Genomic DNA, 25,185 nt, shown 5'->3' with positions numbered 1-25,185 from the left:
TATTGAGAGGACGATATTTTCGTTTTAGCTCACCTTTACGACTAAATGATGTTAACAATCCCTCATATGGGTGGAGGAGTATAATGGCTGCAAAGCCATTAATAACGCTGGGGATTAGACAAAAGGTACACTCTGTGAATGAAATCAGGATGTGGGAAGATCCTTGGATCCCAACGATACCGGCGAGACCAGCTAGGCCAATTGCACCAGTACTTCACCCAATGATGCCAGTGAGCAGTCTGATGATTGGGAACCCAAAGAGATGGAATACAGAGATGATAGAGAATTATGTCCATCAGGAGGATATCCCATTGATTCAGTCACTGGCCATAAGCCAGGACTATCAACGAGATGGATATTGCTGGAGCTATACGAAGAATGGGATGTACACTGTCAAATCAGGTTACTGGGTGGCAACTAATTTGCTAAAGGAACAGTCATTGGAGACGAAGGAGCCTAGTATCACAAAGCTCCATGCCTATGCTTGGAAGATAAAAGCTCCTCCAAAAATGAGACATCTCATTTGGCAGGTGGCATCGGGCCAACTAGCAGTAACGAGTAATCTGATTCATCGCCATATGTGATGCGATAATTACTGCCCTCGATGTGGTGCAGATGATGAATCTGTAAATCACGCTATCTTTGAGTGTCCTCCTGCAATTCAGACATGGGCACATGCATCAACCCCAACGCCGCCGACTATATTTCCAAGCGGAAGTTAGTTCACGAATATAGATTACCTGTTCTGGAGGAAGAATGATATTGTAAAACCAGAATTGGACAGAGACCTATATCCATGGATCATATGGTTTATTTGGAAAGCGAAGAACGACAAACTCTTTAAAGGAATTGACAGAGACCCTTTGGAAACTGTCAGACACGCTGAATCTGAATGCCAAGTTTGGTTTGACGCAAATCAAAGAACGGATGAGGTGGTGGAAGAACAAAACACAGTAAGGAATCCAATCTCCGAGCGCTGCATGATAGATGGATCATGAACACATGATGCACACTTTAGTGGTTATGGATGGACATGGGTAAGTTCAAGTGGTGCGCTACAATTATTGGGAGCAAGAAATCAATGACGTCGAATCTCACCACTGCATTCTGAACTGGAAGCATTATCATGGGCAATGGAATGTATGCTACATGTATCAACATGCCAATCTTTTGGGACTGACTGCAAGGAATTAATCACGATGACCAAAGACCCTGGAGCATGGCCGAGCTTTTCTACTGAGCTGGAGGAGTTTATGAAGTTGAAAGCAAGATTCTCGGAATTCTCGATTGTTTTTGTACCTCGTCAGGAAATTGTATCGTCTGATTCACTAGCTAAGATAGCGAGATCCTTCCATAGGGACTTGTATTACATTGGTTGTTTTGTTCCGGTCTGGTTTCTCAGACCACCTCAAGCTTGAGTAATAGAATAGCCGTTTGAAGAAAAAAAAAAAAAAGGTAGATAGTTGGCAGAATAATTAGATATCTAAATCTCAACTTGTATGTTATATTAAATATGTTGACGTTCGAAGAATTAAATATGGTTGACGACTGACTTGTTGTCGGAAATGTAAAGTCTTAATTTTATTCTATAAATAGTTTATAGAAAATTTAATTTAAGTTAACAAAAATTTAATATATATAGGCCTTTCTATAAATGATTAACCCGATAAATATATAAATACTACTGTGTAATACATAATCGAAATATGTAATTTTCTAATCTAATCCACAAAAGTTTACCTTTTCATAATTTAGTATACTAGGTGTTGTACATTAAAACTCCAGACCATATATATATCATTAGAACTTTATGCTGTAACAGAAATGATTAAACAATACTCCCAACATATATATAGTTTGATAAAAACAATTCCACAACTAGTCCAGTTCATACTATATTAAATTTGACTAAAACAATTCCATATTATATTTCATCACCGATTAGTATTCAAATAGTCAATCAGAAACTAAACTTAACCCGAATTGTGAATCCCTTAATTATAATCTAGTTTCTCATTATACACGGTACACCAACAATCAGAAGAACAGAATTGAATAAAAATTAAAATGGCAGAGTATTTGGTCACTGGAGGGACAAGCTTTATAGCTTCTCATGTTGTAAAGGCACTTCTCGACTTGGGCTATTTCGTAAGAACAACTGTTAGAGACTCCTCAGGTACTTTTAGATTCCTCATTTTTGTTTGGTAAGAACGTTAATATCATTAAAATGAATTGTGAGGAAGACACAAAGATGAAGTCCTAAAGAAACGCTGTGGCTGTTTTTGTTTCTAACTGTTTGTAAAGATGAAGAGAATGTTAGGTTTTTGTGGGAGTTGAAAGGAGCAAAAGAAAGGCTGAAGATCTTCGAAGCCGATCTAACGGTGGATGGAAGCTTTGACGATGCAGTCAAAGGTGTTGATGGAGTCTTTCACATCGCCTCTACGATTTCTGTTTGTATGGACGACAATGATCTGGTCAGACACATAAAAAAGTCTCATTTTTACTTTTACATCAGTCAGAGTAGTTCAAATACTACCACCAAGGAGTTGGCTTATTATCAAAAAAGTCTCTACTAAATCACATCACATCACATCAGGGGCTGTGGGTTCGATTCTCGTTAGAATGGGTCAAATATCTTGAAAGTTAATTTAATATGGTTTGGCTTCGCCCAATACACATGTAAGGATTTTCGGGTCCAGAACTTCCTAGTCATTCCAAAAACAATATATTAAAGAGAACTGGGTGACACTGGTCTTAGGCATGGGTTCATATTCAGTCTTTGCCAAAATACCTTACTTGGTCCGCAAGACATTGTTTTGCTCCTCCCTATGTTATATCCAACATGAAATAATGAAATCACTGATGTTCTTAATGTTTTTACCCACAGGAAAAGTTGGCCGATCGCGATATATATGGTATAAGGAACTTGATGAACTCTTGTGAAAAATCAAGAAACACTGTGAGAAGGATTGTCCTCACATCTTCTTCGACCTCAGTCCGGTACAGTTATGATGCCACAAAAGCCTCTCCGCTTAAAGAATCGCATTGGAGCGATCTTGAGTACTGCAGAAGCTTCAGAGTAAGGAACCCTTCCTGACTCTTGTATCAACTTTAGCCAGACTCAAGTCCGGTACTGTTTTGATTAATGGAAGTTTGAAAATGTACGTGTGTGTAGATCTGGTATGGTTATGCAAAGTCTCTAGTGGAGAAAGAATCTTGGTTGATCGCAGCCGAGAAGAATCTAAACCTAGTGGTCGTAATCCCTTCGTTTTGTATCGGTCCAATACTTAGTCCAAAACCCACAAGCTCCCCTTCAATTTTTCTCTCTATAATCAAAGGTTAGAGACAATGTTTCACTTTGAGAATATACATTTCAGTTTCGTAAGTGCTGTTCAACTTCAGTTTCTTGTTTGAAAAGGTGTTCATGGAGAATACCAAAATTTCAGAGGAGGGTTTGTGCACATAGACGATGTCGCTGCTGCACAAATATTAGCAATGGAAGAGCCTAAAGCATCAGGAAGAATCATATGTTCGAGTTCAGTGGCTCACTGATCAGAGATCATTGAGATGCTGAAACCCAAATATCCGTTGTACCCATTTGAGACCAAGTACATGCATTATGCATATATCCTCTACTTTACTCCCACTCTATATTTGACACTTGTAAGACATGTTTTAATTGTTTGCACAAATAAAACTGTTTCAGGTGCGGTAGTGAAGAAGAGAGAGATATGCCTCATAGCTTGGACACAAGAAAGATACATGAACTTGGCTTTGGGTCCTTCAATTCATTAGCTGAGATGTTTGATGACTGCATCAAATGTTTCCAAGAAAAGGGTCTACTCTGAAACCAAACCGCTTTCGTTATCAGGAAATCAAAGTGATCCAGCTTATGTTGATCTTTTAAAGTTTATTGAAACACTAATAAATCTACCTGTCTTATGATTCCGCACTGTCATTCCCATTTTCTTGGAGTTTAGGATTCGTCACTAGGTCTTGTAGATTATCTTTGGACAAAGTAGCATAGATGATAGATAGGTCGACTGATAGTGTCACATGTGTCTGTCCGTACAAAGAAGGGTGCAAGAGGATGTGTGAGAACTATTCCACATAAGTAGTCGAGAATGCCGAGAGTCTCTCATTTGGTTATGAAGCATATCACCATTAGCCGCCTTCAGAAGCATAAATGCATTGCGATGCAGCTGATTATTGTGTATATCTACCTAAATATTGAAAAATCAACCCTACGTAGTAGAATCTTGAAATCTCAGTGGTTAAGATTTTATTTTCTGATCAAAATTTAGAGACAGTTAAAAACCAGTCCTTGTGGCCCAGTGGTGATTAATTTGAGGGAGAAGTCCAATATGAGAAATTAAAATTTTCATGTATAGTTCAAAAAAAAAAAGAAAGAGTTAAGATCATAAAAGACACAAAAGGCCAAACCAACAAAGAATAACACACATAAAGGCGACATAGAAAACATGGAGATTGAAGAAGGTAAAAGCCAACATTCCTCGAGCGAAAACAAATTTTAGGGAGGCTTTAGAAGCACATAAACATCTAAAGAAGATTAAATATTAAAAATGTCTTTCTAAGCTTTTCAAACATAAATGTTTCTTTAAAAAATTGAAAAATTTTTGAATATAATATTTATTTTGATTATTTATGTTTAAATATTTTTAGTTAAATGAATGAATTTTGTCCTTATATGTTATTTTGAAACAAAATTGTATTTTGATGTTATTTGAGACTATTTCTTCATATTTGTGCTGTGTATATATTATATGTTTCTATGCAGACTACTAGTTTTCTTTAAATTAATGAGAAAACTTGTTAATCAATGATTTTTATTTCATTTATGCGAATGATAAATTGTTAAATTACTACTAGTAAAGTGTTAAAAAACTTAAACCAAAAGGTCGTTATAGCTCATCTAAAAATTACCTTGGCCACTATATCAGAGGATTTTTAATTCGAGTGACCACTTAAAACGAAACAATTATTACATGACGTGGTTTTGGAATCGGAGGATTACGGTATTCGATCCCAAATTTCGTGATATTTACGAAAAAAAGACTAAAAACTAGGACAGGAAACTTTGGTTGCATTTCATTTATATATTTATTTTTGTCAGCAAAGTCGTGATCACCAAATCATGGGCCGGCGACAACTTCTTTATGTTATGGTGGGATGTATGGGCTTATCAGAGCACTAACCTCATGTGCTTATTGAGTCTTAAGTTCACTTGAGTTCTTGAATTTAACCCGTCTACATTCAGCTTCAAACTTCCGAAATAATTGTTGCCAATTTGTAAGTTTTGTTAGATATCTAATATACTAAATTGTTAAGATTTGAGAGAAGATTTGTGAAAATGTGTTGTATATTTCTTATTGCTTACACAACTATATATAGTGGTTCATACAAGGTGGAGTTGAATGGAGAATTGATTACAAAGATACTCTACATAATGGACTCTAGTCTATTATGTAGACCCCCATATGGAGAATTGAATGGGTCTTCCATTTGGCTGGATGTAAACCCCCAATGGACTCTAGTCTTGAACTTGTATGGTCTAGGTTATGGAATATCCACTTCATGATTCATAACACTCTCCCTTGGATGCCATAACCATATAGGGTTTGTAACATGCTAATGTTGCCTCATTAAAACCTCTCTTGGAAAACCCAAAACCCAATGTGGTAAAAGGGAAACCAAAGAAAGGAAAAAGAGTACAACACACATTACTCCCCCTGATTTGGACATCACTAAAGGTCCTTGAGTCTACGCGTACAAATCTTGTTGCGTGAACTTCCTGAATGTGCAAGAGGGCAATGACTTGGTGAAGAGGTCGGCTGAGTTTTCACTAGACTGGATCTTTGATATGCCCGTCTTCGAGTTAAGCAATGCAAGCAGCATTATCTTCATATATGATGGTCGGACCCGTTGGGTCGCATATGGACGCATAATGTGGTCCTATACCTTTTGTTCAAAGATGAATTTCGATCTTATAGCTTATCTTTATGATATCTTATTCATTCATACCACAACTTGGTTGGTTCATGCTGAGAATTCGACCAACCATAAGTATTACCAAAATTTGGCTAATTTGTGGTGATGGTCTATAACCTTTTCTGAGGTTTAATGAATAACCATTTAACCTATCTTAGACTGGTTAGTATAAAACACAAGGAATTTAAAATTCCTCTATGGACTGATTTGAATTGTTCTTATAAAACTCTTCACTTGCTTACATGTAGTAATTTAATTCAGTCCATGAACAACTTTAGGAAAATGTTGTTCAAGAGAACTTATTTTATCATCTTTTGATTCTGAGCTCAATACTATTTGGTAAACCTTTTGGTACCAATAATATTATCATCATCATCATCCAGTGAGTCATATATAGCATACTACATCTTTTGAATTTCTTCCAGACATCATATGTAGTGAAATATGTAGTAGTATCCACCACATTGGATTATATAGACCTTTTCCGGTCTGTCTCACGATTTATCCTTCTTTCAGGATTTATATATTCACTGGGCATCATATGGCGTTTACATATTCATGGCCAATACAATACGTCTTTTATATATCACTTTAAACTCCACGTTTCTTTCATTATTCATTATGAGTACTCTTGTGTGGGTTTATGATCCTCGATACATATCTTTGTATTCATGTGCTACATACTTGCGCATTTTCTATGAATGTATGTGTCGACACACTTATATATATATATATATATATAGTTTCTTTTAGTTCCAGACATGGTATAAATCAATTTGAGATTTCATTATCTAGGACCTTAATAACCTTATAACTTGGCGTCCCAAGCTATATGGTATGGTACCTAGTTGTTCAGCTGGCCAGCCTTATATCTCAATGTCTGGAATGGTTTCCTTTAATAAAACTCGGATTTTATCTCATGCACCTTTCTTTCTTTCCGAGGTTCCTTAGAATTTATGGAACTTTATTTGGAACATTTATTTGGTCTATCTTATATAGACTTTGTAGCAACTTGGTTGTGTCTTTAAGACATCAAAACCGTGTGGTGCTAAGCTGGGATGACATAGTCATTCTTTCTCTCGGGTCAATGTGTCTGGCATTTTATTTTGCTATCATTGTAGCATATGGACGTCTATAAATTATTTTCTAGTCTGAGGATCTTTGCCAAGACATTGATGGTTGATACCAGATGGTAGATACCATTCTTTATCATTCTTTATACCAGCTTATTACTTTTCTCCTTTCATTGTTGGATATTCGGATTCATAAACCTTATGTAATCCTTGTTCCTTGGTCTATAATTAGATCACCCATTTTGGCTCAAGGTTTCTTTTAAACTTATGGAGAAAGTATATTCATAATATATATCCAACATATATTCTCAATCCTCTTTATGAGATTCTAAGATCACATGATCTTAGATGGCACATATATTTGTGGTGGATTCTTTCATAATATCTTAATATGATATATGTCTGGACTCATGACCCGTATCAGTCTGAGGTGGGAATATCTATGATCACTTATATGGCCTGATATAATTACTATGGCCTGATGCAGGTTCATTCTTTTATAACTCATGGTGTCCCCAAGCATATGGACTTTTAGAATTTGAACCTTATAGGTAATGGTCTTTATATCAAATTCAACCAATATGTAATATGGTTGTGGACCATGTTTCACCTATTTTAGCATGGTCATGTATCATGGGATTTGTCCGCACTCCCCCTCATGAACATACTCAAATTCGTGGTGCTTGGGACAATAAATTCCCTTGTGCATAGATATATTGCACACACGTGAGATCTTATGGGATAACATTTGTGCCATTTTAAATATTTGCATCATAATTCGAATGGCTAAGTATGGTAATGCCATCTAAGTGATAAATTTCGTGGGTTAATCAAACATGATTGCCCTGGCTATTTGCCTAATATCATATTGATCACTAGATCAATAGAGAATGTAGTCTCGACCACTTAGGCGATTTTAATTTAGGTACTCTTATTTCCTTTTGTCCATTATTGGAAACCATTTTTTCTTCTTAATTCAATGGACCTTATAGGGTTAATATAATGACATTTAGGCAAAGCCTTGGTCGAGCTTCTTTTCCTTTCTTTCAAGGAATGTCCAGTTGAGTTCAAGAGTATTTTATAACTGAGCCTAGATGGCAGAGCATGTCGTGCCATTTGTCAAGGCTTCTTTGAACTCTTTGGAAAAGTGAGTTGGTGTATTAATCCTCAATCATATTTATCTTGGCACAATAAAGGCATATAGATATAATTTCTTATCAAACAACAGTTTGAATAAGATAATGATCATGAACTCAAAGCAATTCATTTTATTAATGAAGTCGTGTATAAAGCAAAGTATCAAAGCAATTCATGAAACATAAACTCAGGAAACATGAAAATGAGAATGTCAAAAGACAATTATATAATATGGCCTTCACAGTGCATGTGTTGCCATATGGCGCTCAACTTCAGCTTCATCAGCTATAGGAGGCCTCATCTCATTATTCTTTAGCTCAATGTATCTTTTCTGAAGCTTGTCAAATTTGTTGATGGTATCTTTGATTTTCTGCTTTCTTTGTTCAGAAGCCAAAAGATATGACAAAATATCATTATAAGTGGTGAACTTCTTAGCCGTGTGTAGCAACAGCACATCCTTTGGATGGAATGTGGAGTAGGTCTTATATAATAAAGAATAATGTGTTATCCTTTCACCACATAGTTCAAGACTATAAGCAATATCCATCAGAGCAGAATTATATTTGTCCACGGATTCAAAATCCTGGAATCTGAGGATCTCCCATTCATGGTTGGCCTTTTGCCACGATACCGGTTTGAACATTTTCCTTAACTGTAACCAAAGGTCACAAGGATCCTCAACATAGAGATACAGGTCTCTTAATTCCTCAGTGAGATGATAACGAATAATCGTTATAGCTCTATGCCTTTCACTGTCAATGATATCATTGTACTCATTGATGCATTGTCCGAGTCCTCTGGATCTCAGGGCAACAAGAGTATTCTTTACCCATTTAGGTAATTATCTCCAGAGAGATTTAGGGCAGAGTAATCTGAGGGTTCAAATCTCGACATCTGAATATTTAACGAGTAATTCAAGCACTCAGAATTCTATGTAAGCAATAGAATAAATCAATGTATATGATTTCAATAAGGCTTTCCCCCAAATCATATAATCTATTTGCTTAAGCAATCTTAGTATGAGAATGATCAATTGATCATTGCATCTAGTAATCCTTTTAATTATAATTCAAATTGGATTGATTATATATATAGGGTATTAAGACCCTTTAGAATTTGAATAAGGATCAATCATCATTTTATTAAATGAGATCAAGCAAGATGGATGAAATCAAGCAAATGCATGGATCAAGAAATAGCTGAATGCATGTTCAGAACTAAGCATTGGACTTAAACAATCTATATGTGATTCCTAATGCATGAGGATATTTGGTTTTTAAAGAGAATAAAATAAAACTGATTCCTTTTCCCCTTTACATGGTAAACAAAGACAAGGAAAAATTATAATTTTCAGGATATGTCTAAACCAAATTCAATTAGATTTTCAATCAATTTGGTTTCAAGGCAGGTTTATTATTTCAATTAAAGCAAACATGCTTAGTTTAAATAATAACCGATTTAATCTAATTAGATGCAAGCAATATGAATCAAATAAATTTTAATTTAAATGCACCATGATCAGAATAGTCAATGATATGCAAGCATGCATGATCGGTTTTAACAAAATGACAATCGGATGCATGGAAAAAGGTTGGTTCAAAATAATCCAAGTTTGATCTAATGATTTACTAATCTAATAGATGCTATCAGGTATGCATATAAGATCAGTATATAATTCAATCATCACAAAATCAGTCTTCAAGGATGGTTTTAGATCAAGATTAATTTAACAAGCAACTATGTGATCAATGTTCAGTATATGATTTAATCATCACAAAATCCGGTTTTTAGGTTGGTATTAGATCAAGATAAATTTATATCATTTGTTTAAACTATAATGAACCGATTTCAAGGCCGGTTAAGATATAGATAAATTTTGACAAACAATAATGTGATCAAATGATATCAAACCAGAATTTATTTTATCTTATGACATATTAATTTAAATCAAGACTATAGGTTATAATATTTAAAATACTACCTAGTCAAAGATATTCATTTATTAAAATCAAATATGCATTTATAAAAATTAAATATGCATTTATAAAATCAGAAAAGTTCTTAAAATTTTATCAGTTACAAAACAAACATCAATGGTCAAAGATATGCATTGATTAGGATTTATTTCGATTTTATTTGGTTTGACTGATTTTCAAAGAATCTGGCCGAATATGGCACAGGATGTTTTTGATTGTTTTGAATTTTGGATTTGCTGGTTGAGAAAACCAAGCAAGAAGGATTTAGGGGATTGATATGTATAATGGTCATCAAGATACATATTTAGATTTAAGGATTTTGATGGTGAGGTTTTTGATGGCCGGCTTATTCATCCTGCTAGAATAGCTAGTGATGCGGATGATCAAAGGGTTTGATTATGGGTTTTGATCCTTTAGACAATCCGGATTTAATGTCGGATCAAATAGGAGAAAAAAGGAGAAAAAAGGAGAGCCGATTTAAAGGCTTATGATTTTATGATTTTCTCTAATATTTTTTATGATTCAAATAGTTCTTAGAATCAAGATTCATATAGATCTTTAGATGATTAATAAGTTTTATAAGTTTTTTTTTTTTAGAGATACTTAGATCTTTAGAGATTTATAAGTTTTTAGGATTCAAATAATTTTAGAATCAAAATTCATATAGATCTTAGATTCAAGATTAATATTTGATATAATTTTAGATCTATAGATTTTTATAAGTTTTAGGATTCATATAGATCCAAGATTCAGATATATGATGTTCTTAGATCTTTAGGTTTTGATTAGTTTACCTTTTACACCACAAGGATTCTGAATGGACCACCGTGAGAGAGAGGGAGTGATCCGCGGATTGAGGTGGTTGAGAGAGTGGTGGAGGAGCTGGCCGGAAAACCGTGAGAGGGATAGACTTGGCCGGCGGAGCAAGGCTGGGGGCCGGAAGAGATGGCCGGAAAAGAAATGATCGCCGGCAGATGGGATTGCTCAGGTGGAGAGAGTCTCGTGCTAATAACCTGTTAAGATTTGAGAGAAGATTTGTGAGAATGTGTTGTATATTTCTTATTGCTTACACCACTATATATAGTGGTTCATACAAGGTGGAATTGAAGAGAGAACTGAATACAAAGATACTCTACATAATGACATGGTCAAACTCATAAATACTAAGTTTGATTTTCTGCTTTCTTTGTTCAGAAGCCAAAAGATATGACAAAATATCATTATAAGTGGTGAACTTCTTAGCCGTGTGTAGCAACAGCACATCCTTTGGATGGAATGTGGAGTAGGTCTTATATAATAAAGAATAATGTGTTATCCTTTCACCACATAGTTCAAGACTATAAGCAATATCCATCAGAGCAGAATTATATTTGTCCACGGATTCAAAATCTTGGAATCTGAGGATCTCCCATTCATGGTTGGCATTTTGCCACGATACCGGTTTGAACATTTTCCTTAACTGTAACCAAAGGTCACAAGGATCCTCAACATAGAGATACAGGTCTCTTAATTCCTCAGTGAGATGATAACGAATAATCGTTATAGCTCTATGACTTTCACTGTCAATGATATCATTGTACTCATTGATGCATTGTCTGAGTCCTCTGGATCTCAGGGCAACAAGAGTATTCTTTACCCATTTTAGGTAATTATCTCCAGAGAGATTTAGGGCAGAGTAATCTGAGGGTTCAAATCTCGACATCTGAATATTTAACGAGTAATTCAAGCACTCAGAATTCTATGTAAGCAATAGAATAAATCAATGTATATGATTTCAATAAGGCTTTCCCCCAAATCATATAATCTATTTACTTAAGCAATCTTAGTATGAGAATGATCAATTGATCATTGCATCTAGTAATCCTTTTAATTATAATTCAAATTGGATTGATTATATATATAGGGTATTAAGGCCCTTTAGAATTTGAATAAGGATCAATCATCATTTTATTAAATGAGATCAAGCAAGATAGATGAAATCAAGCAAATGCATGGATCAAGAAATAGCTGAATGCATGTTCAGAATTAAGCATTGGACTTAAACAATCTATATGTGATTCCTAATGCATGAGGATATTTGGTTTTTAAAGAGAATAAAATAAAACTGATTCCTTTTCCCCTTTACATGGTAAACAAAGACAAGGAAAAATTATAATTTTCAGGATATGTCTAAACCAAATTCAATTAGATTTTCAATCAATTTGGTTTCAAGGCAGGTTTATTATTTCAATTAAAGCAAACATGCTTAGTTTAAATAATAACCGATTTAATCTAATTAGATGCAAGCAATATGAATCAAATAAATTTTAATTTAAATGCACCATGATCAGAATAGTCAATGATATGCAAGCATGCATGATCGGTTTTAACAAAATGACAATCGGATGCATGGAAAAAGGTTGGTTCAAAATAATCCAAGTTTGATCTAATGATTTACTAATCTAATAGATGCTATCAGGTATGCATATAAGATCAGTATATAATTCAATCATCATAAAATCAGTCTTCAAGGATGGTTTTAGATCAAGATTAATTTAACAAGCAACTATGTGATCAATGTTCAGTATATGATTTAATCATCACAAAATCCGGTTTTTAGGTTGGTATTAGATCAAGATAAATTTATATCATTTGTTTAAACTATAATGAACCGATTTCAAGGCCGGTTAAGATATAGATAAATTTTGACAAACAATAATGTGATCAAATGATATCAAACCAGAATTTATTTTATCTTATGACATATTAATTTAAATCAAGACTATAGGTTATAATATTTAAAATACTACCTAGTCAAAGATATTCATTTATTAAAATCAAATATGCATTTATAAAAATTAAATATGCATTTATAAAATCAGAAAAGTTCTTAAAATTTTATCAGTTACAAAACAAACATCAATGGTCAAAGATATGCATTGATTAGGATTTATTTCGATTTTATTTGGTTTGACTGATTTTCAAAGAATCTGGCCGGATATGGCACAGGATGTTTTTGATTGTTTTGAATTTTGGATTTGCTGGTTGAGAAAACCAAGCAAGAAGGATTTAGGGGATTGATATGTATAATGGTCATCAAGATACATATTTAGATTTAAGGATTTTGATGGTGAGGTTTTTGATGGCCGGCTTATTCATCCTGCTAGAATAGCTAGTGATGCGGATGATCAAAGGGTTTGATTATGGGTTTTGATCCTTTAGACAATCCGGATTTAATGTCGGATCAAATAGGAGAAAAAAGGAGAGCCGATTTAAAGGCTTATGATTTTATGATTTTCTCTAATATTTTTTATGATTCAAATAGTTCTTAGAATCAAGATTCATATAGATCTTTAGATGATTCATAAGTTTTATAAGTTTTTTTTTTTTTAGAGATACTTAGATCTTTAGAGATTTATAAGTTTTTAGGATTCAAATAATTTTAGAATCAAAATTCATATAGATCTTAGATTCAAGATTAATATTTGATATAATTTTAGATCTATAGATTTTTATAAGTTTTAGGATTCATATAGATCCAAGATTCAGATATATGATGTTCTTAGATCTTTAGGTTTTGATTAGTTTACCTTTTACACCACAAGGATTCTGAATGGACCACCGTGAGAGAGAGGGAGTGATCCGCGGATTGAGGTGGTTGAGAGAGTGGTGGAGGAGCTGGCCGGAAAACCGTGAGAGGGATAGACTTGGCCGGCGGAGCAAGGCTGGGGGCCGGAAGAGATGGCCGGAAAAGAAATGATCGCCGGCAGATGGGATTGCTCAGGTGGAGAGAGTCTCGTGCTAATAACCTGTTAAGATTTGAGAGAAGATTTGTGAGAATGTGTTGTATATTTCTTATTGCTTACACCACTATATATAGTGGTTCATACAAGGTGGAATTGAAGAGAGAACTGAATACAAAGATACTCTACATAATGACATGGTCAAACTCATAAATACTAAGTTTGAATGGGTCTTCCATGTGGCTAAATGTAAACCCCCAATGGACTCTAGTCTTGAACTTGTATGGTCTAAGTATCCAATTCATGATTCATAACATAAATAGCTTTTTGGTTGGCTGAGCAAAGATAACTTATCTCCAACTCAAAAAAAAATTGATGTACGAAAATGGTTGACGACGACTTCTTGTTGGAAATGTGATCCAAAAAAGTCGACCAGATTCAGAACTTGAGTCTGATTGTGACAAACTTTATAGCCTCACACGTTGAATAAATATCAAAATGGCAGAGTACTTGGTAACTGGAGGGACAAGCTTTATAGCCTCTCACGTTGTGAAGGCACTTCTCGACTTGGGTCACTCCGTAAGAACAACTGTTAGAGACTCCTCAGGTACTTTCAGATCTCTCATTTTGTTTGCTGCTACGAGTTTTGTTTCTAACTATTTTGTAAAGATGAAGAGAAGGTTAGGTTTTTATGGGAGTTAAAAGGAGCAAAAGAAAGGCTAAAGATTTTCGAAGCCGATCTAACAGTGGAGGGAAGCTTTGATGAAGCAGTCAAAGGTGTTGATGGAGTCTTCCACATTGCCTCTCGTGTTACTGTTTGTCTGGACAACAATGATCTGGTCAATTACAGTTTACTTTTGTTAGAAAATAATCTCATTTTCAATTTCATATCGATCAAAGTAGTTGAAGTATTGGAGATAACTGATGTTTTTTTTTCCTCAGGAGAAGTTGGTCGATCGAGATATAAATGGAACAAGGAACTTGATGAACTCTTGTGAAAAATCAAGAAACACTGTGAAAAGGATCGTTCTCACATCTTCTTCGACCTCAGTCAGGTACCGTTATGATGCCACAGAAGCCTCTCCACTTGACGAATCGCATTATAGCGATCTTGACTACTGCAGAAACTTCAAAGTGAGAAACATACCTCACTGACTCACTCTTGTATCAATTTAAACCATTGTTTTAGTTAATAATGTCTGAAAATGTATGTAGATTTGGTATGGTTATGCAAAGACTTTAGGAGAGAAAGAAGCTTGGACTATCGCAGCCGAAAAGAATCTAGACATAGTGGTAGTAATCCCTTCGTTTTGTATCGGCCCAATACTTAGTCCAGAACCCACAAGCTCACCTCTAATTCTCCTGTCCATAATCAAAGGTTGGAGAGAATCTTTCTTTCACTTTGACGATTACTTTTTAAGTTTTAGAAACGCACCTCAACTTTCTTGTTTTGACTAGGTGTTCGTGGAGATTATCCGAATGTCACGGGAGGGTTTGTGCACATAGAAGATGTAGTTGCTGCACAAATCTTAGCAATGGAAAAGCCTAAAGCATCAGGAAGATTCATATGTTCGAGTTCAGTGGCTCATTGGTCAGAGATCATTGAGATGCTTAGACCCAAATACCCGTTATACCCATTTGAGACCAAGTAGTTACTTTACTCCCAATCTATATTTGACATTTTAAGTCATGTTTTTTGAACAAATAAAACTGTCACAGGTGCAGCAGCGAAGAAGGGAAAGATATGCCTCATAGCTTGGACACAACAAAGATACGTGAACTTGGCTTACCGCCCTTCAAGTCGTTAGCTGAGATGTTTGATGACTGCATCAAGTGCTTCCAAGACAAGGGTCTACTCTGAAACCCCTACTGTTATCAGAAAATCAATGTGATCTTAGCTTAGTAGTTTGGTCTTGTTTCAAGTTTATTTTAAACACCAATAATCTAAGCCTATCTTATGATTCCCCACTATGTCGTTCCCATCTTCTTGGAGTTTAGCATAAATCGACTGATAGTGTCACACGTGCTTGCTTGTGACATGGGTCTGTCTGTACAAAGAAGGGTGCAAGAGCACGTGTGCACAAAAAAGTAATGGATAATGCCACTTTTGAGCCTCCAAAAGCATAAACGCATGCGATAACGTTTGTAGAATCTACATAATGTTAAGTGTCCTGTCTTTTTCAGTCTTAAAATCTCAGTAGTTATTAGATTTATTTCCCGACCAGAATGTTAAGAGACGCAGAAGGCTAGACTAACAAAGAACAACGCAGAAAATGGATGAGATAAAACATAGAGATTGAAGAAGGTGAAGCCAACACATCCAAATCTCGTGCAAAAACACTCTTTAGAAGAATCTAAAAGCACAAGGAGATCACACATGCTACATTCTTATTCATGTTCTTTTGAAATAGCAAACAAAACTTAAAACCGTTCCTAAATGAAAACAAGCTTTCGCCAGTTTGTTTGTCTTAACAGTAAAGACTTATTATTGGAATACAGTGAACCAGATAAGCTGGCAAAGCTTCAGGGGCAAGCGATGTTGAGAGGAGGAAGCGCCAGTTGATCAGCAAAGGCAAACTTCATATCACCATGCTCAAGCTCCACATCTGTGAAGTCACAGTCAGGCAGCTCACTTGGTAAGCTGATGTTATTAACATTATCAACCACAGAGAAATCATCAAAGAGATGATCATAGTCCTCGTCCTTAAAAAAACAATCAAAGTCAATCTCCCCAGCAGCCTTTGCGCCAGACTTCTCTTCTGCTGCTAAGAAGCTCAGATCAGGGATCTCCAATTGGGAAAGATCAAAACCTTCCTTGGTCAAATCACCAGAAGCAGCAACATCTTTGCTCAGACACACCTTTTCTTTAGAAGCAGCAGAACGCAAGCACTGGCTGTTCGCTGACGCAACCGACGCATCAAACTCAACCTTCTTGTCAGCATAAGCCTTCCCAGCTTCTTCAAGGGTTGCATAAGTACCCAACCACACCTTAGTTTTGGTGAGTGGGTTTCTGATCTCAGCAGCCCATTTGCCTGATTGCCTCAGCCTAACTCCCACTGGCTTGTTAAGCTGCATAGAAGCAGCTTTACGTCTACAGCTTTTGTGATACTGAGAACTCTCAGAGAGCTGAAAGGGGAGGTTGATCTCATGGACAATACGCTTCACCTTAGGAGGCTTACACTCGAACCATTCGTCGCTGGAGGAGTCATCAGTTGCATAAGGGTCACTGACAATAATACGAACTTTCCTTCCTCTCACGGACTTCTTCATATCTGATTCAAACACTTCAAAATCTCTTACCAAAAACTGCTGAATCAGACAAGGGACTTTGTCTCAGCGAACAATGAAAAAGGGTAACCTTTGCCTCTTGTGAGTCCTGTACAGATTAAAAGAAACCCATAACCAGTTAGGGTTCTTGTTGTAGAAGACACCCAGAGAAGAAAGGTCGTACCTTTTAGGTCTTACGCCCATGGAAAGGGATGGAACCTCCACAACAAGCCTCTGCTTGGAGCAGAAGCGAAGAGAGTTAAGAACAGTGGTCAGAACAAAGAACAGAGCAGACGAGGTCGAAGAAGACGATCGAGTGGGAGAGGAGACGTGAAACAGAGACGAAATCAAAGCCGATTCAGACACAGCCGACATAAATCTCCGACCTTTACTGATTGTTCCTGTTCTTCAATAAGACGCAGAACCCAGAAAGATCAGTGACAAAGCAAACCCTTAAACCCTAGAAAGAAGTGTAAAAAAAAGGTTCTTGATTTTCACTCTGTTTTGCAGAAAAATCAGATCTTTAGAGAGAGAGAAGAACGTAAACAACAGCGACAGTAGCGAATCTAAGAGAAGACTTTGGTTTTGATTAATTAAACTAACGAGTTCCTGGGAGAGATTGTGTATGAAAAAAAATTAAAGCTTTTTCACCTACCTTTGTGTGAGGCGTACTCTTGAGTTTTCTCTCAGGGATAAAGCAGCTTTCAACCTCTGTTTATATTCTGTTATTTTTTGATTCACCTCTCCGATTTTCTCTCTAGGTATTTATCTTCTGGTCAAAAGGAGCAATTATCTTTCTTTCTTTTTTTATTACTAGACCCATTCAAACAAAACGTAACAATTTTGGAAGTAAAATATATACTTCCTATATAATTTCACATTTTCTAAAATATGCGAGAGCAGAATTTATTAAATTTCATTCAAATTATGCAATGTATTTTTCTTTTAAAGAAATCATTTTATTGATTAAAAGTTAGAGGTTGAAAATGAAAACAAACCCTCCATATGGATACTTTAACTATACTTTTTTTTGTCAAACGGATACTTTAACTATACAAAATGGTATAAAATCTACTATATTTGTAAGGTTAACCCAAAAATAAATCTATATCTGCTTACATTTTCAGATAAGGAATTCTATTTGAGGGTTTTTATTCTTAAAAATATTTTGTTAGCATTCTTCTCTTGTAAAGATCTACATCCAACTAAGCTACATATGTTTGATTACATAAATTGTTTTTTTTTTCTGACTGAAATAAATATATGATACTCCAGTAGAATAAATACTGAGATCTGGTAGACAAATATTCAAAATGAGAAGAAATTACAGCATAAATTATCATATTTTTATGTTCTCTTGAATTAGTAAAAATCTGATAAAAGTAGTATATCATCAATGTATAAGGGATGTGCAAATTGATGGGCCCATGACCAACCATGCTTAATATCCCATGCATCTATCATGGCCCACCTAAAATTCCAATCGTCTCAGGGTACCCACTTGGCCACTTCTACCGTGTGAATGTGATACATTTTCTCCCTTTTTTCTTTCTAAACCTCGTTTACCAATGAATTCAGGTGAAAATAGTAAAGTGTCAAATTGGGCCGGCCTGTCCCAAACAAAAGTTATCTGTGGTAGATTGGCCCGCAAAGTTCACGGGTAACTTGTATAAAAATATAAGCCCTTGATAAATTTGTACGGTTAGCTTAATGACAACGAAACACACATTGATTTTTCTTCTACGACTTCTAAAGTTTTGCTTGACGTCTTAAACAAAGCCATAAACAAAGAGAAAAAAAAAAAATTTGACCAAAAAAAATTTGACAAGAAAAAAAAGAAAAAAAGAAAAAAAGAAAAAAAGAAGAAGAGAAAAGACACATAGTATTGAATACTAATGAAGTAATGATAATACAACTAACTCACGATTTCTGTCATTATGCATAGGCCTCGGACATTTATCAGGAAAATCGATTATGTACCTAAAAATATCGATTATGTGCCTATAAATATCGATTATATTTAGTTTCTAAATAACCAACATCTTAAGAATATTATCTATAAACCAAAATACCAAAAATCTGAATTATTTAAATATCTTTTAGAGAAATACCCTAGGATATCATTAAAAAAGTTTTTGTCACAAATATAGAATTAAAGATCAAAATGACTAAAATGTTTCATTAAATAGGTAAATATACACTTATAAATTATAGCAATAGAGTTAAATAATCCAAACTTTAAAGTTTAGAGTTAAGGGGTGGAGATTTATAATTGAAGTTTAAAATTTTATAAAATAAAAAATAAATATTAAAAATTTGAAAAGTATTTTCGAATTACAAAAAAAAAATTCAAAAATAAAACAAAAAATAATATCAAAAATAAAACATTTTGGTCATTTTCCTACTTAAGATCTATTTTTGTAACAAAAACTTGAAAATTGTCTATTTGGGAAAATGGCTCTGTCTTTTGTCCAAAATATTTTAAATTCTCCGAATTACCTAATATTTTTATCCGAACAACCGAATCATCCGATATTCAACCTGAAAAAACCTTGAATTATCTAACATTTTTTAACCTATAACATTTGAAATTACTCAAGAAAATAAAAACCTAACCAGAATTAAATTAAACCCAATTTTTTTTGCATATTAGCTAATTTCCAACGTTACTACTCTAAACGAACCAAAAACTAACACAATCAAATCGAAACCTAATCGGATTTTGTAAATAATTTCTAAATTTCTAAATTTCTAAATTTCTAGCACTAGAAAGCTGACAACTGAAATATCAAAACTGAACCGAAAATCAAAATATTCAAACTGAACCGAAAACCGAACGCTCGTATTTTTGTGTAGCATCAAATTCAGTGTTCATGTATAAGCATGATTGGACCATTTTTTATTTACGATTTATTTCACTTAAATTATTTTGCTTATGAGGCCGAAATTTGATTATTTTGCTAAATATATTTTTGCACTCGAATAAAATATGAGGCTGTCTGGTTGTGTATGATTGGACCATAAAACATGATGCATGCAATGCAATTTTAAATTGAAAACCACAGATCCATTGAATTGTTTATCTTTAAAAATTAAAAAAATGAAGCCTGCATACGAATCGCAGCAAGAACCATGATACTTCTTCACCAGTCACATTCATATATCTTTAATGGGAAGGTGGTATCAGTCATGAGATCAGAATCAATGGGACGATCAGTTCAATTATTTGTGCTGATATAAAAAGAACTTTTAAAACCGTTTTACTTTATTTTTATAAGGCCAATAAATCACTCATCCCTGTGTTTATGAATCTGTGTGATCTGCTCAGACAAGTCAAGAAACATGGCTACCAAATCAGACATGTTCGGAGACCACACCAGAGAGTCGCTTCTCTCTCGAAAAGGCTGCTCAGACTTCGGCTTCAATGACTCCGGCATCATCTCCGACGACCGTCGTTCTAAATGGCGGTGTTTCCGGTTCTTCTCCGACGGGATCGTCGCTTCCTGGAAAGCTCTCTACGACTTCGCCGCCAGTTTGTACGAGATGGGTCGTTCCGATCGCCGGAAAGTTTACTTCGCCGTGAAGATGGGAGTGGCTCTCGCGCTCTGCTCTTTCGTCATCTATCTCAAGGAGCCGCTTCATGACGCTAGCAAGTACGCTGTGTGGGCGATTCTAACTGTCGTCGTCGTCTTTGAGTATAGCATAGGTACTGGAACTGACTTTCCTGGAACAATTCTAGATTCGAATCGATTAGATTAGCTTCTGGGTTTGTTGTTGTTGCTCGATTGAATCTGAAAGTTTGTTCCTTTCTCAATAAATCAGCACCTGAGATTGTTGTCTGAAGCAATTTAAGATCTGTCCTGGTTAAAGGGTTTAGAATTATTACAGTTCTATCCACATCTGTTGCTTGCTTGATCTCTCTCTCAGAGATCTCTGGTCTGATGATGTGTAACTCTTTTTTTTTTCGTGTAGGAGCAACATTGGTAAAAGGATTCAACAGAGCCATAGGCACACTCTCTGCTGGTGGGCTTGCTCTTGGCATAGCTAGGCTCTCTGTCTTAGCTGGACGTTTCGAGGAAGAGATCATTATTGTCAGTATCTTCCTTGCAGGTTTGCTCCACTTACCAATTCTCTCAATCCATATTAAGTTATTATGAATTACTCTGTTTGATCCATTTGCTTTGTGTCTATCAGGTCTTTGTGCAAGTTATCTGAAACTCTACCCGGCGATGAAGTCGTATGAATATGCATTCAGGGTGTTTTTGCTGACATTCTGCATCGTTCTTGTGTCGGGGAACAACTCCAGAGACTTTTTCAGCACTGCGTACTACAGGTTTTTGCTGATTTGTGTTGGCGCGTGTATCTGTTTGGGTGTGAACATATTTATACTTCCGATTTGGTCTGGAGAAGACCTGCATAAACTAGTGGTTAAGAATTTCAAGAGTGTGGCCAATTCTCTCGAAGGTAGGTAGATACCATTTAATGGCTCTGTCTCTTTTGTTTTGTTTTGGTTTTTTTTTTTTTAGCTCACTTTTTGAAATTTTCAGGATGTGTTAATGGGTACTTGCAATGTGTTGAATACGAGAGGATTCCTTCGAAGATTCTCACCTACCAAGCTTCTGATGACCCATTATATAGTGGATACAGGTCCGTAGTCCAGTCTACGAGCCAAGAAGATTCTCTGGTGTGTGTTTCAGTAGTCATTTTTGTTGAGCAGCATTAGTTAACTTGAAAAGGATATAGATGGTAAAAAGAAAAGTATCTCTCTTTTTTTTTTTTTTGCAGCTTGATTTTGCAGTATGGGAGCCTCCACATGGACCTTACAGGACTTTCCATCATCCGTGGGCTAACTATGTCAAACTTAGTGGTGCCGTTAGGCATTGCGCTTTCATGGTCATGGCTATGCATGGCTGCATTCTTTCTGAAATCCAGGTAACTTACCATTTTCCTGGTGTACATGCCAGCGAGATTCCTGACGTTTGTGGCTGTACCTTTTGCAAATGAGATATGCTATAATGGACTATTAGAAACTATCCCCCAGTTGAATCATGTCCTTGTAGGCAGTGCCATCTCTAGGCATGTGCAAGAAAGAGGAACATTTGCATTAGGTCTAAAAACATTTTGTAAATTTTTTTTATAACAATTAGAACATCTCCAATATATAATTCCAAATTTTCTTCTAAAATGTAGTAACTACACAATGAAGTTGATTTTACTTCAACCTTACTCCATTTTGAAGTGAAAAATAAAGTAATAAACAAAAAGTAAAAATATTACTCTATTTTATGGAGTAAATTCATTTTTACTCTATTATAGATTAAAAAATAAAGTAGTGTTTAAGCATTTTTACTTCAAATTTTATTTTGGAGTGGAGTTGAAGATGATCTTAGATATTTAAAAAAAAAAGTTAAGGTCCATTTTACAAAACTGTTTTATTTGTTCTTATAAAATTATAATTTGCATAAGGTTCATATAAATAATGGGACAGGCTGGATTTAGTTTATTTATTCCGAGTAAGAAGTCTAATAATACTATAGATGACACTAAAGTACTGAAAAACTGCTTGAAACCAAGAAATGATCTAAAGGAACCATATTGCCTGCAGAATGTGATCTCCTATTTTATAATCTTTCTTGCTACTGAATGATCTTGCTGATATAAATGGGTGTGTGATTTGCAGGCAGCTCCAGAGAAAAGACAGGCTTTCCGACACGAGCTTCAGAGAGTTGGAAACGAAGGAGCCAAAGTTTTGAGATTATTTGCAGAAAAAGTGGAGAAAATGGAGAAACTAAGCCTAGGAAACATTATCAAGGATGTTCAACGGGCAGCAGAGGAGCTGCAGATGAAAATAGACAAGAACTCCTTCCTTCTTGTCAACTCAGAAAGCTGGGCTGCTATGAAAGAGAAAGCAGATGCAGAAGAAGCACAAGAAAACTATCACGAATCCAAAGACGACGAGACCAAAGTGTTCCAAACACTCAGCCAGATCTGGGACACTAACACCAACCATCATCAGAATCCACACAATGGTAATGATTCTCATCTATGGATTTCGACAGAGAGCATGATGCTTAGGAACCGAGAACAGTGGCCAAGCGTCTCGTTCATAGGCGGTAATATGATCAATGAGATAGAATCCAAAGTATATGAGAGCGCGAGTTCTTTATCCCTGGCCACATTTGCGTCTCTTCTCATCGAGTTTGTTGCTAGGCTCCAGAATGTTGTCAATGCATTCGAGGAGCTTAGCACCAAAGCTGGTTTCGAAGAGCCGGTTACTGAGACACAAAAGAAGATAGACAAAGCTGGGTTCTGGACAAGACTTAGCAGTTGCTTCAGCTCCAGGGCTTAACAGAAGCACTTGCAGTTTTAATTATGGTGGTGAATAGTTGATTTGTATACACAATTAATGTATTTTTTGTTTTGTTTTCATCTTGAAATAAGTTCCTAATCCATTGCTTTGGAAAGTTAAAAGTAATACAACTCTGCTTGAAGTCTTGTTGTCTGATTTTTGTTTGTTGAAATGCAATTTTATTATTATTAATTGGATCATTTAGTGTTGTGATGTTCACTCCTGACCAACTCATTTGATCTGAAACCTTATCAAACTAATCGGTTTGAAAGTCGAACAATTTTTTGAAAAGCGGATTCGTTTTCTTTTATATATTCCAACTGAATTTTAAATGAACAAATGATGATTAGCCACATCAACTATATACGTAATCACATGATCTCATATTTACATAACACTAACATATATCAACTAGACGAATCATATTATGACGATATGTATCCACTAACATATGTTATATAGGTTAACATTGTGGTTATAATTATTTTGCCGTAATAGTGGATATCAGAATGACAACTCATTATCTAAAAAACTGATATGCTCCAAATAAAAGAATGATTTGATTCAATCGATATGACAAAGGTATGGTAATGGTGTCAACTACAGGCTTGTTGTTTCGTTAACAAAGTTATGGTTATGGTGTCAGCTACATAACACATGTTAGTTAATATATATCATAATAATCATATAATTTATATAGGTAGTAATGATCCCCTATATATTAATCCCAGAAAACTACGACGTTAGTTAATATATATCATAATAATCATATAATTTATATAGGTAGTACTGATCCCCTATATATTAATCCCAGAACATTAGAACATGTTTTCGTAGCCACGTGTCATCATGAGAATGATTCTTAAAATTGTTAGAAAAATAAATTGGTCCATATAAACATATACTATGTTTTTTTATTAAACTAACTATCAAATTAATTAGTAGTGTACAAAAAAATATTTTTTTTTCTTAAATAAAAGCTACGAAATTGCCTAATATAGTTAACATATATATGATAATTAATGATTATGAATAATACATATTTGATAACAATTTTTCTAACCTCTCTTTTTTTGTTTAATTTTATACTATTAAAAGAAATTAAACAATCACATTAAAAATAGATTTTTTCTTATATGTTATATTTTGAATTTTTAAAAATGATTATAAATTACTAAAAATGAGAAAAGTCCCACACTAAAAATTTTGTGATCAATAGTTTAACTTTTTTTTTTGTTCAAGCAATATACAAATGATCATATATCGTAGGGGTGAGCATTCGGATACTCGTTCGGGTTCATATCAGGTATTTCAGTATGAAGCTATAGAACCCATTCGGGTATTTCTATACTTCGAGTCGGGTTCGGTATTTTATGTTCGGATTCATATATTTTGGGACGGGTTTTGATATTTAAATTTTGAAAAAAAAATCAATTATTCATTGTTTAAGTTTTTTTGTATTTAAAATATATTTTAACTTAACTGGTTTTCTAATTTCTAAAAGATTAAACTATTAATAGGTTTGAAGATAAAAATTTAAAAATAGAAAGACACTAATTTATTTGTTGTTTTAAAATTTTAGATGCAACTTTTGTTAATGCAAGAAACAAGAGCTTGATATGTATTTTAAGTGAGTAGAAAATAATTTTGTC

General features: G+C 34.8%; 4 protein-coding genes across 8 annotated transcripts; 3 read left to right on the top strand and 1 right to left on the bottom strand.

The window, feature by feature from the left end:
• Window positions 1-2,067: 2,067 nt before the first annotated feature.
• LOC106400259 (tetraketide alpha-pyrone reductase 2-like) lies at window positions 2,068-3,552 on the top strand. The gene is made up of 5 exons (XM_048757277.1): window positions 2,068-2,176; window positions 2,305-2,474; window positions 2,888-3,079; window positions 3,176-3,338; window positions 3,419-3,552. Exons 1-5 carry the CDS (start codon window positions 2,068-2,070, stop codon window positions 3,550-3,552), a joined length of 768 nt encoding a protein of 255 aa, XP_048613234.1.
• A 10,711-nt stretch (window positions 3,553-14,263) lies between these two features.
• On the top strand, window positions 14,264-15,885 carry LOC106401738 (tetraketide alpha-pyrone reductase 2). Of its 2 annotated transcripts, none has more exons than XM_013842313.3 (6): window positions 14,264-14,524; window positions 14,587-14,756; window positions 14,860-15,051; window positions 15,133-15,295; window positions 15,376-15,565; window positions 15,637-15,885. In XM_013842313.3, the coding sequence occupies exons 1-6, from the start codon at window positions 14,416-14,418 to the stop codon at window positions 15,776-15,778; spliced, it is 966 nt and encodes a 321-aa protein (XP_013697767.1). In that variant the 5' UTR covers window positions 14,264-14,415; the 3' UTR covers window positions 15,779-15,885. The 2 variants fall into 2 exon arrangements, with proteins under 2 accessions (XP_013697767.1, XP_022559100.1); XM_022703379.2 differs by having other exon boundaries at window positions 14,265-14,524; window positions 14,587-14,694.
• A 357-nt stretch (window positions 15,886-16,242) lies between these two features.
• On the bottom strand, window positions 16,243-17,958 carry LOC106401739 (ethylene-responsive transcription factor ERF116). Of its 4 annotated transcripts, none has more exons than XM_013842316.3 (3): window positions 17,840-17,958; window positions 17,369-17,590; window positions 16,243-17,293 (listed from the first exon to the last, which is right to left on the bottom strand). In XM_013842316.3, the coding sequence occupies exon 3, from the start codon at window positions 17,185-17,187 to the stop codon at window positions 16,441-16,443; it is 747 nt and encodes a 248-aa protein (XP_013697770.2). In that variant the 5' UTR covers window positions 17,188-17,293; window positions 17,369-17,590; window positions 17,840-17,958; the 3' UTR covers window positions 16,243-16,440. The 4 variants fall into 4 exon arrangements, with proteins under 4 accessions (XP_013697770.2, XP_013697769.2, XP_013697768.2 ...); XM_013842315.3 differs by having other exon boundaries at window positions 17,369-17,585; window positions 17,840-17,955; XM_013842314.3 differs by having other exon boundaries at window positions 17,369-17,644; window positions 17,840-17,855.
• Window positions 17,959-20,252: 2,294 nt separating this feature from the next.
• On the top strand, window positions 20,253-23,725 carry LOC106401592 (aluminum-activated malate transporter 4-like). Its single transcript, XM_013842128.3, has 6 exons — window positions 20,253-20,890; window positions 21,157-21,294; window positions 21,379-21,648; window positions 21,732-21,868; window positions 21,970-22,116; window positions 22,865-23,725. The coding sequence occupies exons 1-6, from the start codon at window positions 20,527-20,529 to the stop codon at window positions 23,531-23,533; spliced, it is 1,725 nt and encodes a 574-aa protein (XP_013697582.1). The 5' UTR covers window positions 20,253-20,526; the 3' UTR covers window positions 23,534-23,725.
• Window positions 23,726-25,185: the final 1,460 nt, after the last annotated feature.

This window comes from Brassica napus, chromosome C5 (assembly GCF_020379485.1).
Source record: "Brassica napus cultivar Da-Ae chromosome C5, Da-Ae, whole genome shotgun sequence".
Lineage (NCBI taxonomy): Eukaryota > Viridiplantae > Streptophyta > Magnoliopsida > Brassicales > Brassicaceae > Brassica > Brassica napus.
This window is presented reverse-complemented; position numbering and strand designations above follow the sequence as displayed.

What these genes read in the sequence shown, in the direction of transcription:
- LOC106401738 (XM_013842313.3), top strand. Translation starts at nt 14,416, where the DNA reads ATGGCAGAGTACTTGGTAACTGGAGGGACAAGCTTTATAGCCTCTCAC. An exon ending in GTCTGGACAACAATGATCTG is followed by an intron (nt 14,757 to 14,859) that starts GTCAATTACAGT and finishes TTTTTTCCTCAG; the next exon opens with GAGAAGTTGGTCGATCGAGA. An exon ending in TCTCCTGTCCATAATCAAAG is followed by an intron (nt 15,296 to 15,375) that starts GTTGGAGAGAAT and finishes TGTTTTGACTAG; the next exon opens with GTGTTCGTGGAGATTATCCG.
- LOC106401592 (XM_013842128.3), top strand. Translation starts at nt 20,527, where the DNA reads ATGGCTACCAAATCAGACATGTTCGGAGACCACACCAGAGAGTCGCTT. An exon ending in CGTCTTTGAGTATAGCATAG is followed by an intron (nt 20,891 to 21,156) that starts GTACTGGAACTG and finishes TTTTTCGTGTAG; the next exon opens with GAGCAACATTGGTAAAAGGA. An exon ending in TGTGGCCAATTCTCTCGAAG is followed by an intron (nt 21,649 to 21,731) that starts GTAGGTAGATAC and finishes TGAAATTTTCAG; the next exon opens with GATGTGTTAATGGGTACTTG.
- LOC106401739 (XM_013842316.3), bottom strand. Translation starts at nt 17,187, where the DNA reads ATGAAGAAGTCCGTGAGAGGAAGGAAAGTTCGTATTATTGTCAGTGAC.
- LOC106400259 (XM_048757277.1), top strand. Translation starts at nt 2,068, where the DNA reads ATGGCAGAGTATTTGGTCACTGGAGGGACAAGCTTTATAGCTTCTCAT. An exon ending in AGTACTGCAGAAGCTTCAGA is followed by an intron (nt 3,080 to 3,175) that starts GTAAGGAACCCT and finishes ACGTGTGTGTAG; the next exon opens with ATCTGGTATGGTTATGCAAA. An exon ending in TTTTCTCTCTATAATCAAAG is followed by an intron (nt 3,339 to 3,418) that starts GTTAGAGACAAT and finishes TTGTTTGAAAAG; the next exon opens with GTGTTCATGGAGAATACCAA.